The 20,474-nt window shown below is 40.8% G+C and overlaps 1 protein-coding gene across 1 annotated transcript in view; it reads left to right on the plus strand.

Moving 5' to 3' along the window:
• ABCB7 (ATP binding cassette subfamily B member 7) overlaps positions 1–20,474 on the plus strand; it is a 135,811-nt gene that overhangs the window by 72,884 nt on the left and 42,453 nt on the right. Inside the window, exon 5 of the mRNA XM_083159247.1 lies at positions 9,920–10,052. Coding sequence (XP_083015373.1) covers positions 9,920–10,052 — 133 coding nt within the window. The remainder of the gene's footprint in view (positions 1–9,919; positions 10,053–20,474) is intronic.

The following is a 20,474-nucleotide window of genomic DNA, read 5'->3' on the forward strand; positions in this document are numbered from 1 at the left end:
TGCAATAAATGCTGGGAAACACTAACACATGAGATTTTCCCTGCACAAGTACTAGGAATACAGTTCTGACAGCATTTGAAAAACTCAAAGTAGGACTATAAGAACCTGTACACAAAAATTATTTGGTACTTGTTTCCTAGCACGGCGCCTGTCGGGTTGATCGCATGCCTTAAGTTAAATTTCTCATTGTATATGGTTAGAAAGTATGGTTAATGCCCCCCCCATTGTTAACACCACCCCACTATTGACGCCAACCCGAAGCGTGGCGAGCGCAGCGGTACGCGTCCTCCGACCTTTTCCTACCCCCACTATCCACGTCGGCGTGGAGTTGATTTTCTATAGTGTGGCGAGCCTGAAGCGTGGCGAGCGGACGCGTATACCTGTGAAGTTATGCGCGGGGCTCGCCACGCTTCGGGCTCGGTGGCTCGCTGCGCTCGCCACACTATAGAAAATCAACTCCGCGCCGACGTGGATAGTGGGGGTATGAAATCGTCGGAGGATGCGTACCGCTGCGCTCGCCACGCTTCGGGTTGGCGTCAATAGTGGGGTGGCGTTAACAATGGAGGGCCATTTCACCCATCAGGGGTGGTTTGCTATTAAAATGGGGGGTTTTGGGGCTTTTTACATTGAAATAAATGTAAAATCGGTTCTCAGGGACCATTTTACATTGATTCCAATGTAAAAATCGGGTCGGTCGCATCGCATGTGATTTGGTTGGCATGCAATGCGATCGACGCAATTTTTCCGACCTGATCAATACAATCAAAATCGTGGGCGCCGTGCTAGGAAACAAGTACCAATTATTCTTATACTGCAGGAGAGTATATAACCCTTAAATATAGATGTGAATGGAATTATCCAGCACTCTGATTGTGTTTTGGTAGTGATGTCTTGATACAGACTGGTAATCCAAAATTAAAAAGGAGGGTTAGGGGAACAGTGACTTATGCTGCCCATACACTTATGCGATGGGATTCGATGCGACATCGAAGTACTATGTCCATCGAATCCGATCACATTGTTGGGTGTAAAAGTCAGCACCCGATGTCGAATGCCATCTTCCAATGGCACATCGGGTGCTGGAAGAGGGCGGGCAGGAGGCGGCAGAGTAGTGTATGCTAGCAGTAGAGCTTGCGAGCGGCTGGAGTCAGCGGTGGCAGAAGATTTGTTTAAAACACTGGGCTGCCCTGTGATTGGCTGAGCTCTCTCAACTAATCACAGGGCAGCCCAGTATTTTTAACAATTCTTCCACCATCACTGACTCCCGCAAGTGCTACACTACTCCGCCGCCCCCTGATACGAGACACAGGTACGCCGCCAGCGGTCCCTAGGGCCCCCAAACCCCACACCGCTGAATGCGTCCCCTCCACCCCCCACCACCGGATTGTATTGGAGCGATCGCATGTGGTTAAAAACCACATGCGACTGCTCCTACAATTCGATAGATATTATGTGCAGCACATAATATCTGTCGACGCGACATTTGACGGCGTGCCCACGCATCGCGTCGAAAAGTCCATTAAAAAAGGAAACAATCATACGATTTATGGACCAGAATTGGTCGAAATCGAATGATTGTATACAATATCTCACAAGTGTATGGGCAGCATAAGTTTTGTCAAGGATATTTTTTACAGGACAGAAGGAGTCGCTAGATATGATTAAAGTTAGGTGTATTCACCCTATACCAAAGGAGATAGGTGCAGAGGAGTGTGTTTTAGTGCACCATGGTGAAGACATTGTTTTAATAAATTATGTAGGGAAAAACGTGTTGCCTGCGTGATAAGCCAACAGCTTGTGTTGCTTGCCAGTATTTGACATACTACACAGGAATGCTAATTTGTGGTGACAAAGGAAACTGTTTAAAAAATAATCAAATGCTATTTCTTTATAACTGACCATAATAAAATGACCTTGGGGGCATTTAAAACCTGTTCTAATGTTAATCAGGTATTGAAATATAAATGAGAAAAGTTGCATTAGTTTTTGTTTGCGCTCTGTGTAGTAAAACAAAATGATGTGCTCTAAATGTAAAGGGATCTTGTCCTCCATTACCATACCAGTGTAATTGATGTCTTATGTGACCAGGAATCACATACACTGGATATAGATGAAGTCTGGGTCTTTATTTTGTAGCAGGTAAACAGCATACCAGTTTAACAGCTTGGCAGTCAAGGTTACAGCATCACAGGGCTTTCCACAGATTTCACAGTCTGGGTACACTCCAAAGCACCTAGCATAATATTACATTACCGGCCTATCACCAGCTGCTTTTCAGCATTGGGAGCCATGACCTCCTGCCCTGGACACACACCTAACAGGAAGCAACAGGTGCTGCTAAAAAGCCAAACCTTGATCACCTCAGTTTAGGAAACCTGGACTGGATCTTCCACATTACCCTTATGTGGACACATGCTGTCCCTGCCACATTTACCTCACCTATCCACTGCCTTTAGGGCCCAATTCAGAACTGTATGCCAATGCCTTTGTAGCAATGATCCCGTATGCAGTGGTTGTAGGAGAATATGCAAATATCGCAGTCTCTGGGATTTGCATCAAGATGCCCACTGGTAGGATCTAAGATCAGACATTTGTGTATGAAGACTCAGCCATTGCACATTAATTTACCTTCAGAGTGGCCCAGTAGGTCTGTCAAGAGTAAGATACTGCAATCTGCACTGCTTATGGGATTATGTGCTGCTTATGGGAGCTGTGGAGACAGATTGGAGGTAGGAGCATAGAGGGACTTGGGGTGGAGAGTTTGTGAGCTAAAAACTGTCACAGCTCAAAGTGAATGTACGTTGCAGAAGCTGTAATTTTGATGGGCTTTTATATTGTAGAAAACAAAAAGGTTGTAAACATAACTTTGACAGGGCCCTCTCGGCTTTTGGTCCCTAGCAGCTGCACTCCCTTCACCTACGATAGCTACACCTTTGGGCATATAGCCTCATTTTCTTCACTCTTGGGATGTGTCTGGCACTTCTGGAGATGGCCGGCTTCCCCCAGGTTGTCCCCAGCACTTTGTAATTTCGTGCATGCGCAATGCATCTATTCACCTGGTACTCATAAACTGGGTATATAGTTTCACAATATTGTTCCAGTTTGTCCGATCGGTATGTACAGCTGATTGCACACTCCCATGGGTCACATGCAAAACCAATCACATGACCTTGCATAGGATACAGTGAATATTAATGAGGGAGGGACCATTATCGTTCTGTTTATCATTAATATCTGCGTAGTGTGTACCAGCAATCTCCCAATACACAGTGACTATGGTAGTTGTCCTGCACATCGACACAACTGCTGGCTGCTCTGTTTCGTACACAGCTTTATGTATAGCAGCGGTGAGAGTGCTTCCACTAACTTCCCCAGTGGGATGGCGGGCCAGTTCCTGGCAAGCAGGACGGTTGGGAAGTATGCATAGATATAATCCTTTCATAACCACCAATACAATTAACAAATTAAAATCTTGCATATTAGATTGTTTGGCAAAGTCTTTGTACAGGTGAAGAGCTAACAAGGTAAAACCCTATACAGATGTGTCCACCCACACCTATCCTCACATCGCACCAAACAGTCCTGTTTAGCATGCTACCTACTTTACTGCTTAGCCACACTAAGTACTGTACCTGGTACAATGTAAGCTAAGTACCAAGCAAAATTGAGGAAAAAATAGCACAATGGAGGAGAAGGTTAAGTTTAGGAAAAAGTATACAATCTATGGTAAAACGTAAGAGCTGTCTCATATGAAGAAATGCAGTCGGCAGATCGACCGTCACATGCCATAGGTGGTCAAATGAAAAAGGTTGACATTAGTTTTTCCCGTTTTTTTCATACTTTACCTTCCAAGTGGCCATAGAGTAAGATTATAAAAGTGTGCCGAGCATAGCGAGTGTTCGTGGTACACTAATACAGTTTACTTGGCGACCTATGTCAACATAGACACCCAAAAAATGTCACCAAGGGAATCTATAGATGTGACTGAAATAGGTTGAACTCCATGGACTGACGTCTTTTTTTTAAACCTTAATTTCTATGTATGTTACTATGTCGACCTTTTCAATGTCGCTTGTGTCAACTTTGACTATTTCAACCTAAGGCATGTCGCTGGGGGATACGGTCATTAGGTCTACACCAACTAGGTCGACATGGTTCAAGGTCGACATTGGCTAGGTCGACAGGTCATTAGGTCGACGTGGGCTAAGTAGTCGGTCAAAAGGTTGACGTGGGGTTTTTCACTGTTTTTTGAGCCGACATGTGCCGACAGGCTGTATTTCATGCCCTACCATCCACTAGGGCGTGGTTGGAGAATAAAATAGTGCCCGAAGCATCGCAAGGGGATGCGGGGCACTTCGAAGGGGGTGCGGTTAATTTCCCGGCTGTCGGATTCCCGGCGTTCAAAATCCCGAAACTTTCTCCCTCCGTGGGTGTCCATGACACCCATAGAGGGAGAATCAATTAGCGTGCCGAGCGTAGCGAGGCACCAGGCCCGCTGTGTGGCGAGCGCAGCGAGCCCGCAAGGGGGGTCGATCCATGTCCGTCCCCAACCCCCCCCCCTTCGAACTGTGTCCATATCGGGTCAAAAAACAGTGCAACAAACCATGTCGACCTTTTGACTGTCGACCATGTCCACCTAATGTCCTGTTGCCCTAGACCCATGCACCTTGCTGCCTGTCGACCTATTTTTTGTCGACCCAATGCGTATTGACCTAGTTGCTGTAGACCTAACAACCCACACCTGTCACTGGCAACCCAATTGGATGAATAGAAGCGTTGAGCGGCATATATGTGCCCAACCCTGAATTAGGGATGATTCACATTGATTTCCAGGCGCACAATGCAGCCGATTAGCACGAGGAAGCAGGCCAAGATCACAAAACGAGATGCATCTATTTTGAGGTTACTATTTTTCCGTTTATTCCTGCATTTTCTATTTTCTCTTTCCATATTTTATTTTTGCATTAAGTGTTTTTTGTCCTTTATTTTAATAATTATGTTAATTTCAATATTTTATACTCTAAGGTTGAAGTCTCTTCAACTTTGAATAAATAGTACGTTTTTAATATATTGATGGTCTCGTATTAAATTGGTAGGACCACCCCTAAAGAGAGATTCATTTTTACTAAGAAACCCCTTTCACTCTAGATTATAGAAATCCTTATACATCTGTAATAAGACATAGGATTTATTCCATTACTGTTAAATGAACAGACATCAGGATTTTTATTTACGATATATTGTTTAATTAACTATAAATATGAAATCTTCCAGTGCATTCTTCAATTTCTGGAGGGAATGGTGCAATGTCTCAATTACATTCAAGAATTGTGCAATATATGTCCTATCGAGTTTATTATGTTTTGTCCTCGTACACTAAATTTGTTTTTTGTTGTTTTATATCAACCCACATTACTAAAGCTTGGAGACGTGCTTGAACACCCTCCATTTGATCCTTCTATTTTCCAGGAACTTATTGGTTGAGTTCCAAAGGTTTAAGCTGCATATTCCTAACCTCTGTTAGGCCTTTTTCTTTGCCTTGGTTATCTTCTCTTACTATACTAAATCCAGTCTAAAGAGTTTTTCATTTTAGTGAGTGTACATTTTTAATTATTATTCAGATGTGTATATAATTATATACACATGTACTGTCATTTTGTTGAGTTGTTCAGAAATTATACAAATGATAAAGGTGGGTATATACAATTCGCCCCATTAATATAATGTGTGAAAAAGGTTGGTAGCCTCAGGCTTTAACACCCAGGTCTATACAATTTAACAGTGTGTTTAACCCAGAGAATCCAAAATAGGTTTTCAGACCCATGGGTTAACACTTTTATGGAACCCAAAAACAGGTAATTTTGGGGGGAATTTATTTTCCGGTCTACTGAGACCAGAATAAAATAAACTCTTTAAGGGCATCCTTGGCGCTACCTTCGGGGCTAATTGGATAATCCCGGGGACTCAATTAGCCTGCAGCACATTACCGCAGCTAAACAAATTCCCCTCACAGCGTCACAAGCTATTGTTCTATATGACTAATATGTAGCTTGCGATACCTTCTCATGAGATGATTAGCATATCATAACAAAAGTAATGTGTTTATCCATAATGAACAACTGTTACTGGATTATCCATGCGTTCTTAAACGGTTAGCATTTTCTTTAAGTGGATGTAAAAATTATTGCATCAATCGAGTATTTAGTCTCATTGCATTTTACCTCTGTGTGCTGTTATGAACACTTTTTTCCATTTCTGTGCCTCAGACGCATCTCATTGCTGTTGAAATCTTAAGGTGCGTACACACGGGGGGAGATATATTGCTTGCAATATATTGCTGAGCAATATATTACTCAGTGTCTCCTTTTCCTCAGTGACCAGAGATGGTCGCTGATGAAAAGGAACCTCTGCTGGGGCAGAAAACGGGAGCGCGCACACGGCGATTTATCGCTGGTGCGCACTCCAATCACTGGCAATATGGTTGCCTGCGACCATATTCCCAGCGATTTCAGCCCCTATCGCCCCCGTGTGTACACAGCATTACTTTCATTCTCCAAGTGTATTCGATGCCTCTAATTGGTATTAACTTTTTTCTTTATTTTTTTTTGGGATTAAGATATTTTTTTGACAACAAGAAAACAAATACAGATTAAATATTTGAATCCATCTTTAAAAGCTATTTAATTTAAAAGCATTTTATTTGCATTTTACCATAATTTAAAATGGCATCAAACACCAGTGTGTATAAAAACTGCTTAATTGAAAATCACTCCATAAATGTTTTAGGACTATAACCCCACGCTCCCCACCCTGCCATCTCTCATTAAAGCTCACATACTTGCAGCACACCTTAGAAGGGCTGTCAGAATGGAGTACATTTTATAATACTGAAGTATGCTTTGCTAATCTAAGATTACCTCAGTCGAGTTGACATTATTCATATTTCTGACATTATCTGTCTCCTATAACTCACATATTAAGTATAAATTGAAATGCATGTGTGCATTTTTTATTGTTTTGCCTTGAGCAGTAGTTTGTGTGGAGTTAGTCCTCCATCCACAAACCATTTAATGTAAAACGTAAACCATACAGTTTTGCTCGCACGTATCTGCCTCTTTCAGCCTAATCCGCTCCTTGCTATATTAATGAATTTCAAATCAAGGTAAATTTTGCTGATGACAATAAATCCTCACTTGATTATGAATGAAACGGAATAATACTTGGCCTTATATATATTCATGTTCTACCCTCAGGGATTCCACTGTGCTGAAATCCTGGATGTCGGCTTTAGATCTTATTAAAATGTGTGCGGGATTCTTAGGAATATTCTTGTCGAAATACTGTTATCTAAAGAATGTGTAGAAGGGGCACAATTGATACTGCTTTCTAAAAGGATAGAATTTTTCTATAATGACGCTGTATATATGTAATATATATCAACCTCTCAGATGGCCTTAATAAATAAATATATATATATTTATTAAGGGCCCTCTTCCCTCCTGTTGTCCAAGCCCTCTTCTCTTCACATTTCACTCACAGCTCTCCTATACTCACTCAGTGACCATCTTCGTCTGCATACTCATCTCCATCATTGGTCTCAAGCCTCTTATAGTATGTTGATTGAGTCCTCATTACTTATATTCAAGCTGTAATGTGTATTGAACTGTGGCGCTCTTTATTTGTACTCTATTTTTGTTATTTATTCAATGTTATGCCAAGCTTTGTCTCCCTGTACTGTTCCTTTGTACGGCGCTGCGAAACACTTGTGGCGCCTTATAAATAAAATTATAATTATATATATATATATATATATATATATATATATATATATATATATATATATATATATATATATATATATATATATATCAGATTGGTGCATTCGGCACTCCGGACGAAATAACAGCTACCTTGGTGCCTTCCCAAAGGATTGTTGATAGATCAAGAGCAGAAGGGATCTATAGTATCTATATATATATATACATGCCACACGCTAATTATAGCACTTTTGTGTAGAAGTCTGGATGCAGATGTTGGAGCAGGGGTGCCATTCTTAGTGAACTATGCAGCAAAGTTCCCTACTGTATGGAACGAAGTTCCCCCCTCATAGTAAAGAAATAAGCTGTGATCACGCCAACGCTGCTGCCAGCTGGGCCCACCTGACACCCCACCGTATGCCGCATTCCTGAAGTGGCTCCTCTGTCATTGATTTCAGTCCATGGGTACCCCTGCAGCTACCTGTTTGCGTGCCTTTGATTAGCATTCTGTACAGCTCCCTACTCATCTGCTGGTGCACTGTTTGCTCCATTTGTACCTGCTCATAGCTGCAGCTGCTCAAGTAGACCGAAGGGTTTTTAGTAGTCAAATAAGGAGGCCCACCTTGAGAGTTTGCAATCCTCCAGTTATGCTACTGAAGGTTATCGGCGTAGACCATTGCTTTATCTTCCAGAGAACATTGTGGCTTGGTCTGTGTGTTAGTCGACAGGCTTTGTCTATGCTGGTAGAGACTGGGCTGCAATGAGAGCATCTGATAAATGCATATATTTATAGATATTCATTCATTCATATAAAAAAAACCTGCAGACGAATACCCCAATCCCGGGTCACGACTTTCGGTACATCCAGACAGTCGTGACCCTGGCCCGTTTTCGACCCACTCGCCTGTTTATCAGTAGGCGAGATTGAATGTCCCACCTGCTGATCGTAGAAAAGGGGGCATGTCCGCAAAAACGGCCATGGATTGTCGAGATACTGCCATGATCTCGACAATCCACGGCCATCCTCTGCAAAATGGGCTCAACAGCTTCTAAAGTCGGGACGCCTCTTCAATGCTGTCAGAAAAGACACCATGGAATAGGCGCCCGCCACTATCTCCCACGTCAGAAATAGCGGCGGGGATTGAAAATCCCCCTAAATGGTTTTCAGAAATATAACATCCTATATATATATAAATATGTATTGCTAACATGTTACAGCAGCTGAGTTTTGCATTAGAAAGAGAAAATTTGTTCCTCGGGCAGCCACCATAGATCCACAGTAGTACAGGGAAAGGCTATTGTAACCTGCTTAGTAATTAAACTAATAATTACGCTCAAACCAAATATTTACATTTTTTTATTTAACAAATATTGTAACTATTCATTATAAGATTGAATGTGCAGGCTACATGTTCCTTAAAATCCAGATAAACATCACTGGTGCTCCAAATCAAGAAACCTTTGGCCTCGTGGAACCTACAAGGCAGCATAATCGATTAGAAGACAGAATACATTGATTTGATGTGTTGGCCTGCAGGATAATGCTAATTCTCAAGGGAAGATGTAATCATTCATAGACCCGCTTAGTTGGGCTGTGATTAGAAAGACAATGTTCTACAACAGGAATAGGCAATGTATGGAACTACAGCTGTGGCGGGACTACATATCCCAGCATGTAATACTACAATTTAGCATGCACGAACAGCACGGGTCGTGTGTACCTGTAGTTCCACAGAAGCTGCAGTTGTACAAGTTGCCTAGCCCTGCTCTTCAGCATCGTAGCTAAATGCAAATATTATACCAATAATAAACTCTTATTAGCATTTACTAATATGTATTTCAAAGCTTATTATTGCATTTGCAGAAAATAGTTATATTGGGACTTATAATGATTTTCTTTTGTAACCTTCGTAGCTAGTCATTACCTGATAAACTGATAACCTATTATCATGAAAGAAAAGTAATTGACGCAGTGTATGAAATGCATATGTGTATAGTAAGCCTGTTTACACCATGTATGTCAAACGCAAGTGACTAGGCCAGACCATACGCTAGCCCACCACTAAAGGTGAAAGGGGTTATGGGATTAGTGATTTGTAACACTTCTGGCTAACTGGTACCGATTTCCTGCCATCTTTAACCACTTATGTTTTTGTCCACAGGGTATGAATATAGTGGTGCCATTCATGTTTAAATACACAGTTGATAGCCTCAATGAGATATCTGGGAATGTAATGAATCTGGCTGATGCACCAAATACTTTGACCACCGTGGCAATGGCTGTCCTGATTGGCTGTAAGTACCACCAATGTTCCACACAATGTTGGTCTGTATGTGTTTATTAGGTTCTATTTTTTTTTTCTCTCTTCAAGCAGCAGAAATGTAGATTGGGTTACATACCCAATCTTCTAATTATGTATATAGGTCACGTGCACCAAGTCAACTTAGATCTGGAGTACACAATAATGAATGTACATATATATATATATATATATATATATATATATATATATATACTCATACCTTCTGCTGCAATAAGCCACGCAGCACAAGATGCCTTGTGTGAGTGAGCCACGAGGTTCCGGGAAACTCTGCTAATTTCTGGTGTCTCTTCTTTTTTTGGACGACAGTGCGTTTTAGTCACAATGCAATGTGACTAGGGGGCATGAGTAGACTGCTAATTAAATTAATATATGACCCTTGTATGTGACTGAGTCTGAGTACAGAGCAGAACAGAACTTGTATAGGGGGAAAAAGCTGCGGTGGCTACATTGTAGCACTAAATGAAGATTAATTGATTAATTAATTGATTCAGTAGCAGTTTCTGATTCAGATTCAGTAATTTATGAAATGAACCCCCTAAATGGTGGCATTTGCTGGAGCAGGACAAACCTACGAGGGCAGGCTTGTCCTGCCCCTACAATACTCACCACTCAAGGGCAGCACAGCCAGTCCCGACTCCCCCCTTCTGTGCCCCCTGAACCCGATCTCCCAAGCGCTCCCGAGTTCTCCCGGACCTCCCTGAGCAGGCCACCCACCTGGTCACTGATGCAGTGCTAATGGCAGCAGTAGCATTGGAGCTCTGGCATACGATCGCCAGAGCGCAGAGGTCAGGGGATGAGCAACAGGAGGGAGTAGAGCATCGGGAGGGTGCCGCTAGAAGTGGTGCACCACTGGCGCACACCTATCTGCTGGTGATATGCCCAGAAATTTTCCAGGACAGCCCGCTGCGGTAGCGCAGCTGAGCCTGGAAAACTTATGGGCATGCCACTGAAGTGGTTAGTCTGCATCTCCTCAGGCATTCTAGTCACATTGCATTGCGATTTATATGCCTTATCAGCAAAAACTTCCCGATGCTAGAGGAGTGTCTTGCAACTTGCCATGCGAAGAGGGGCAGTTTGGCACAACTGCAGCAAAGATGTATGAGGACACATCTGTACCTACTAATATCTTATAAACTCAACAAGAGAATGTGAGCCTTCCTTTAAAACAATGGTGTTAAAATACACAAGTACAATTATCTTTTTATCAGTATCTTTTCAAGGTTAAAAAGCAGATATTAATGGGGTCATTATGGTTGAATACATTTGCTACTTTGGAAGAAGTTAATTCGGAATCCTATCACCGCATGGGATATAGGGCAGTACGGATGGTGCAATGGTTAGCATTACTGCCTCACAGCACAGGTCATGGTCTCGATTCCCACTATGGCCCTAACTGTGCAGAGTTTGTATACTTGTCGTGCTATATAAATAACTGTTAATAAATATGTGATTCTGTTCAATCTGTTTAATTGATTTAACTTTGCATTATCTAGTAAAACCATAATATATACATAACATAAAACAAAAAGTTGTATTTATATATAATAGTTTTACTACATTAAAAAAATATTTTTGCATTGTGCAACATAAAAGGAAAATCATTGCAGAAACCAAACAAGTCATTCATGCCGCTAACAAGTTGTATCAAAAATGACATGACTTATGTTGCCAGTCTATGACATCAGGGGCCGATTTTGGGAATAGATCGAAGCTGACACCACATTTACCAATAAGCTCAATAATAAACAATCAGTTTTGATTAGGTTATTTGCAGGCTTCATTTTTGCTTCAGAGCCATAGATGTTATAGTATCAAACAAATCATCTAGGGCCCCACAATTTTTGTGGTGGGCATCAGATCTTTAACATGTATAATCTTTTTCCGACACACAGTGTCACGATCCTAGGCAGCGATTCCCCAGATACGCCAATCTGAGAATCCCGGCCACGTGACACGGTTACTGAGTACCCCAAGCGTGTGCGAATTTCACCACTATTTCGCTTGCCACCAATCAAAGTACGCTTTTTGGACTTAGTCCACGACAGCTTTGATTCTGCCGACACACCAAATTATGAATTGCACGGTAGCACTCTGGCGACTTCGTCAGAAGCTTGGGTTGGATAAACAGCAGAAACCAAAAACTAAATTATGACTTTTAATTTAAGTGAAAACACTACAAGGCTTACATTATATCACAGAAAACATAAGTTACAAGATATATGATTAATAGGTAAGGTCACACGTAAAAGCAGTTTCAAATAAAACAAAAAAATGAAAAGAAAGAGAACAAACCGATTCAAGTACACACAGCATGAAACGGGGTTGGAGTGGGATTGCTTCGTATTGGTATAGGATCCAGCGAGACAGCTAGACTCCTCTTCTCCCAAGCATGATGGACAACAACCTGTTTCTTGTCTAGTTCACACTTTTTAAGGTCTGCAAAACACACACAATCACAGCCCCCCACCTCAGGAATCTTCCCTGTCATATATGGGGTTTCCTAAGGATATAAACAGGGGCTAGCTAATTTACTTTCCTTTTGAAGCTGAGAAATTAGCCATCAACAATCAAGCTTTGACACTTTAGTATACAGAGCACCCCCCTGGGGTCAGAGCAGTGGTGTGCGTTGGGGTGAGGCACAGCCTTTCCTGTCATACTAACATATATGCTAGAGTTTTGAGTTTATGAAGTATATCAAAAATACAAAGAATATATATAAAAAAAAAAAATATTTTTATTCCAATTATTTTTATAGTCAAAGCTCTGGAGTAAAAAGTCTATGGTAGGTGAGGCAGTGCCTCACCTGGCTACCTTTTCTGCACATCTCTTATTAAAACTCAGCAAATCTCCAGCAGTGTATACTGCTGCACATGTGTATAATGCCGGCATGTACCCCAGGGCTCATAAATTGTGTGCAAATCTGGCTCTGGTACTTGCCAGGGACACCTCAGCCATTTACCTCACCGCACGTCCCTGGGTCAGAGTCAACAAACCTTGTTGAGACATGCCAGGCAGACCAGATATCGATCTGGGTCTTAGTAGAAATTGCACCTCTTTGTTCCTATGATGAGGAGATAGCACACCATATCAGAAACATTATTGTAAACAGAGCATGGACTTCAAAGGAAAGGGATCCCATCTGCCTTCCTGCTTCACCCCCCATTCCTCCAAACTATCCAGGGCAAAGGCAGGTCACTTTCTCAATTACTTTTACAGTTAGGGCAGAATGGCGTGGTACAATTATGCTCCTTCTAGCATAAAAATGGCGGTCGCTCATGACAGGATGGCGTCCAATCATGACATACAGTATGTTAGGAAAAAAGAAACGCAGCAAATTGGGAAGTGTGCTTCACTGTTCTTTGTCCTATGTCCCACTCACAGTATATACTGTATATACGCAGTGTATAGTGTTTATACCCTCTTTTCTTGCCCACTGGGCAAACTGAAACATAGGGTGAAATTTAAAGGATGAGAGAATCGGAAAGTGAGAGATTTGGTAAGAAATCTCCAGTTTTTTTTAAACTAAATGTAGTTTTTCTTGCTTCATATCGATCCGTTGGTTGTGTAAATGGCCCGGTCACTTTGTGTACATTGTAAACAGAACATACACAGTCCCATGAACAGGAAAACCTTGTTCCCAGGTTACAAAAATGATTTTATTATGTAGTTTGTAGAAAAAAAACATAGTTTGAGTCTCTATTTACATAGTGTTGTGTGCATATTGGAGCACATTATCAAATGGTCATTATAGAAAAATGCATTTAACATTGTGAATTAAAGAGAAAAAATGACAGCCGGAATTTTTACATGCAAACCAAATGTTTATATAGAATACGGATGTGTTGTCTCGACTTATGCATCATGATTAGGTAGATGCTGCATAACTGCTTTGTCAAGCCTTAATTCCCTCTGTCAAATGCTATCTTGGCTTTAATTGCCTCTTTAATTACATGCGACCTTTACGATTTGACCCAGAAGCTAATGACTCTTGGGCTTTATAAAGATTTCAGAAGGTGGTTGTTTTTTCTTGTTTCATAAACATTCATGTTCAAGGTAGACTGTAAAATATGTTTGTGTGTGTGTATGTGTATATATATATATATATATATATATATATATATATATATATATATATATATATATATATTTTAACAGTTTCTTATATAGCGCAGTATATTCGGTTGTGCTTTACAAAAGGAGACAGTGATACAACAAACAGACAGTCAAAAGCTAGGAGGTCCGTCGTCTCAAGCTTACTATCGATAGATATATTTGGGCCTTGTGTTCAGCCTGGCACTCTTCCATTCTCAAATCAGCTGCCCCCAGTGTCCTATATTTATTATAAAAAGTAATATATACATATACTGTATTCATATACTTAATGGGTCCGAGTTTGCCACTTTAACAAACTGTCATCCCGGTAAACTCAGACCATATTACATATTCCCTTTAGGTTTGTAAAATAAATTCTGACTTACCATCACATCTAAATGAACAGACATTTGCAGTAAATTGTAATACATTGAAACATAGAATTTGACGGCAGATAAGAACCACTTGGCCCATCTAGTCTGCCCCTTTTTTAAACATGTTACCTCAAACCATATTTGATCCTTATTTTTGTGTAAGGATATCCATATGCTTATCCCAAGCATGTTTAAATTGTTCTACTGTATTTGCCTCTACCACCTCTGATGGTAGGCTATTTCACTTATCTACTACTCTTTCTGTGAAGTAATTCTTCCTCAAATTTCCCCTGAATCTTCCTCCCTCTAGTTTCAGTGCATGTCCTCGTGTTCTGTTGCTCCTCTTCCTGTGAAGAATGTCTCCCACCTGTACCTTGTTATAGCCCTTGATATATTTGAAAGTTTCTATCAGGTCCCCCCTTTCCCATCTCTGCTCTAAAGTATACATATTAAGATCTTTTAGTCTTTCCTGGTACATTTTGTGATGTAGGCCATGCACCATTTTAGTTGCCCTTCTTTGTACAGTCTCTAATGTATTCATATCCTTCTGAAGATATGGCCTCCAGAACTGAACACAATACTCTAGGTGAGGTCGTACCAATGACCTATACAGTGGCATTATTACTTCTTTCTTTCTACTGCTGATACCTCTCCCTATGCAACCAAGCATCTGACTGGCCTTCTTCATTGCTTTGTTATATTGCCTACCTGCCTTTTAAGTCACCTGAAATAGTGACACCTAGATTCCTCTCTTCCTCAGTAGTTTCCATTATAGTGCCATTTATACTATATTTAGTATTTGGATTTTTGAGACCCAAGTGCATTATTTAGCATTTTTTGGGCATTAAACTGTAGTTGCCATGCTCTTGACCATTCCTCTAATCTACCTAGATCAGAAATCATTGGTTTTACCCCTCCTGGTGTGTCTACCCTGTTACATACCTTTGTGACATCTGTAAAAAAGGCACATTTTACCCTCAATTCCATTTGCAATATCAACAATAAAGATATTAAAAAGCACTGGTCCAAGTACAGATCCTTGGGGTACTCCACTTGTAACCTTTCGCTCCTTTGACTGTACTCCGTTTACTACAACTCTCTGTTTTCTGTCCTGCAACCAAGATCTTATCCATTCAACTATCTTAGAATCCAATCCCAAGCTTTCAAGTTATTTAAGTCTGTGATGTGGGACAGTGTCAAAAGCCTTACTAAAGGCTTACATGCTTACAACTCTTTGTTTTAAGAGTGTTTCCATCAGTTTCCTTACTACTGATGTAAGGCTCACTGGTCGATAGTTGCTTACCTCTTCCTTGCTTCCACTTTTGTGCAGTGGGACTATGTTTGCTTTTTTCCAGTCCTCTGGGATTACTCCAGTAGCTAGTGACTGGTTGAATAATTTTGATAATGGTTTTACCAGCTCCCCTTTAAGCTCTTTTGGATGTATTCCATTGATTTATCCAGTTTCAGTTCTGTGAGGACTTTCTCCTCTGTAAATGTACTTGTTTCTCCCTCAGTTTTCTGACTATACTTGCAACTTAACTGTGGCCCCTTCTCCTCTCTTTCAGCAGTGAATACTGAGCAGAAATCTGTCTTTAGTCTTATTACTCCACTTTTAGTTTTTCTTCTTTCACTTATATACCTAAAAAAAAAGTTTTCTCACCTTTACCCACTGACTATGCCATTTTCTCATGAGCCTGTGCTTTTGCACATCTGATTACCTTCTTAGCCTCCTTTTGTCTAACAAGATACACCACTTTGTCCTAATTTTTCTGCGTCTGCTTAAATTTCTTAAAGGCCAACTTTTTTGCTTTCGCAATACTTGCTACTTCTTTCGTAAACCACACTGGCTTCCTTTTCCTTGTGTTTTTCCGAACTCTTTTGACACAAAGTTCTGTTGCTTTTGGTATTGCACTTTTTAATTTTTCCCATTTCTCCTGCACTCCCATGATGAGATATTCAGAAAGTGAGAGATTTGGTAAGAAATCTCCATTATTTTTTTTTAAAGCGGCAACCCTTTATACTGCCAAATAAAACTGGTTTTGCATTGTAAATGATTACCACTTTAAAAAACAGGAGATTTCTTACCAAATCTCTCACTTTCTGAATCTCTCATCCTTTTAAAATTTCCCCCTTAATGTCTCTTTGGTAATCAATACATCTAGTAAAAGGCACTGTAGGGGGCATTTTTGAAAGAAGGAAAACAAGAGTAATAATTTAATTTTATTCAAATAGATTTCTGCCCTTGTTTCATCCATTTATTTAATGTATGTTTATTTTAATTTTCATCAACATACATGTCATTCACTCTTTGGCAGACCTTTCTAATTTTCTTTTGCATGCTTTCATCAAGTTTAATAATGTATTTATGTGAAAACAATGTGAAAAGATGGCAGGGAAATAACCCGCTGTGTTTTTTGCTTGTAAGTCTCAGAAAGCATACTTTAAAAGCACTTGGCTAGCGAACACAAACTAGAAGTGTAAAATCAACAGAATGTTAATCCTTCGTAGCTAAGTGTGTTCTCCCCTGCTTTCTGCATTTTCTATTATGACTATAATTATTAAATTGGCCTGGTTGCCAGAGTCACACTCTTTATTTTACATAAAGGTTGCTTTCTCCATGTAACTTTTCCAAGTTTCAAAATTATTAATGCACTTGCTTGTTTTACCTGCTCACAGTTCATCATCCTCATTATTGACAATTTTCTTAACACCTGTAGAGTTTATGGCAAATTCAAAACTTTTTCTGTGCATATAAGGATCAATGTATATCATTCATCAATGGTGATGTACAGTGTGACATTTTTTTCCCTTTTTTGAGGTAGAGGGGCCATTGTCTTCTGGAGAGTCTGACCAGTCCACTAATTTTGATGCAGCCTTATTGCTGCTGGGGGTCGTCGTCGTCCCCCCCCCTTCTTTTTTTTTTTTTTTTTAGCTATTGATTAGGGACCCAGATCATTTCACTTGCTTTTATTATATATGCTAATTTATTCTGCTCTTTGTGCACAATAGTACAAATTAGAACAACATATATATTTATATATATATATTTAAGGGCATGCCATGCAATGCGATTTTTTTCATGTAATTTTTCTTATTATTATTTAACACAATATCGCATCGCACCTACCGCAAAATCGCATGAGATCGCACACTATATAAAATCAACTCCACGCCGACGTGGATAGTGGGGTAATGAAAAAGTCGGAGGACACTTTCTGCCGCCCCTCGCGGGGCTCGCCACGCTTCAGGGTGGCGTGGATAGTGGGGGGGGGGGGTGCGTTAAACCTATTTTTGGGACATACAATCATATTATTGTATACATAATGTCATGGCATCGCACACCCTATAAAATCGCATGAGATTTTGCGGCAGATGTGATGGCCCGGGGCTGAGAGAGCAGTGAATAAATTACATAGGAAAATCACATCGCATGGCCCTAAAATGGCCCATGCGATGCGATTTCATTACGCAGAATAGCCCACTAAGCAAATTGCTTAGTGGGCGCCCAACTAACATATAAGTACCATATAAACATTTATTTAATTTCTTTTTTTATATTTAAATATTGCCTAGTTGGTGGCTGTGCGACCCTTTATGCATCATTGCCAAGCCAGGGGTCAAGCTTTGTTATCCAACTCAGGGGAGTATCCAATAACCCCAGTTAAAACATTGATAGCAACAATTGTTGTTTTTGGCTCATTTTCTTTAATCAGCTATCCAGTTGGATCACTTGATAAAAGATCAGTTTTGCCGTAAAAAAACACAGGTTCAGTGAAACCTGTGGTTTTTTTGCCGATGCAGCCAGTTTTAGATGAAAACACGGCTTCTTTTGGGGTTTTTGCTTCACGGGAGTACAAAATCCCTGGTAAGCTGCGGCACACGCAGGCTTCGAAGAGATCAGTGATTGCGGCTAATAGGATATCCCCACAATCTCTCTTTGCTGAAAGCACCACTAACTTAAAATGCAAGTAAAGGGGTGTACACACGGAGAACTTTTAACAGGAGATTCTGACTAGATAGTCAAAATCTCCTAGAAGGTTAGCCAATATCTCCCTATTTTTCTCCTGCTTAGTCAATATTGTCTAGCAGAAATTGCTTAGCATAGATTGACTGCAGGCAAGGCAATTTTGACTAGATCATAGACTATCATTGCTTCGACAAAATCGCTTAGTCAAAATCTCCAGTGCACCTAGGTAAAATCTCTCCCAAAATTGCTTGTCAATATTGTCCATTAGTCAAAATCTCCCTGTGTGTACACCCCTTAACTTCTATAAAATTACCATTGGTAATATTTCAAAACATACTTGCAAACACTACAATAACATGACACAATCTGAGAAATTTGGATTTATTTTACTCATTCCATACAGTTATATACTCCCTGTTAATTTACCCCCCCCCCCCCCCCCTGAACTCACTCACATACTCACACTGTGTAACTTGTTGCTACAGTATTTGTTCATTGTGTAAATTGTATTCATCTGCTTTTCCATCCTCATTGTATACCGCTGCTGACCCTTTGTGGCACCTTGTAAATAAATGATTATTATAATTGTACAAAGCCGTTTCTGTCCTCTGACATTCTCATTCATGCTGTATTTCTAACCTCTGTCCTATCTTACTGCATCTTGTCTAGTGCACACACACCATGGTATTTTGGCCTTTGATCAATAAGCGTTTGATGTGTGACCTTTGCACTTGTTCCATGTATCTTCGCTCTTTTCGTGTCTTTACGGACAATATAGATGCTAGTAATGAGCATTTTTTTCTTTATTTCATTTCCATAAAAGTTAGCATTTCTTTCCAAGTTCATTGCTTTTAGTTTTCATAAAGTAATTGGATTTACTCTGTTACCTGGAAATGATCATCTATTGCAGCTTTTGCGTATGTAAAGTGTTCCATTAGAGCTTTTCATTGATATTACATTTTCTGAACATAGGTTTTATTTATTTGTTACCAGAGCAGATCTGTACAGAGTATATTTGAACATTCGTATCCGTCCCTGCCCAAGTGGAGCTTACAATCTATATTCCCTACCATATGTACACACACTCATTCATTGTATGGTCATTTTATTGGGAGCCAATTAACCTACCAGTATAGTTTTGGATTCTGTCAGTTGTGTTTTCCTTGCTGTAGGAAGAACCCGCTTAAGCCGCTAAGCGATGGAGCAGGGTAAAGATTTTGTCAATTCATTCTTTTTTAAAAATCATTATTTGATATTAATTGATCTTTATTTTGCATAGTGCAGATGTTACTGCCAGTCAGTTGCAGTGCTCTGATATTTATTTATTAAAGTGATAAACTGGCTATATACTGAATGTTAATCTTTTTCAATACTGGCATAATGCGACTGTTTGCATGAAAATTAAATGTGGAATAAATGTCCTGATCATTGGTTTAGATTTTGAAATCTGTTTGTTCAAGGGAACCCTCTCTAGGAGTGGCAATTCTTGATGATGTCATCTTTCCAGGAATACAATATTAGTGTTCACTCTAGGTTTGGCTTCGGGCAGGGCGCCGGGGGGCGGCCCGGGCCTCCAACGTCACTAGAGGGGCGTGCCCGGACCGCCGCCGTCATGAAAGGGGGCGGGCACGTCTGCCGCCGTCATGAAAGGGGGCGGGCCCGGCCTCCGCCATCATGAAAGTTGGCGGGCCCGGCCACCGCCGTCACTAAAGGGGGCGGGCCCGGCCCCTCCAAAGTCACTATGCTGCCGGGGAAGCACCAGGCATCGCCGTCTACGGCGACGCTGGGCTTCCCTGTGAGGCCGTTTTAGCGGGGCGCTGCGAGACGGGCAGGGCGCATTTTGCCCTTTAAAAATCGGGCAGGGCGCAGCGCCCCGCTAAAACAGCCTAGCGGGAACACTAAATATCATTAAGCCCCACCCCTTCCTGGCAAAACACTGCATATATGTTTCAAGCTACTG

This window comes from Crinia signifera, chromosome 9 (genome assembly GCF_055691185.1).
Source record: "Crinia signifera chromosome 9, ASM5569118v1, whole genome shotgun sequence".
NCBI lineage: Eukaryota > Metazoa > Chordata > Amphibia > Anura > Myobatrachidae > Crinia > Crinia signifera.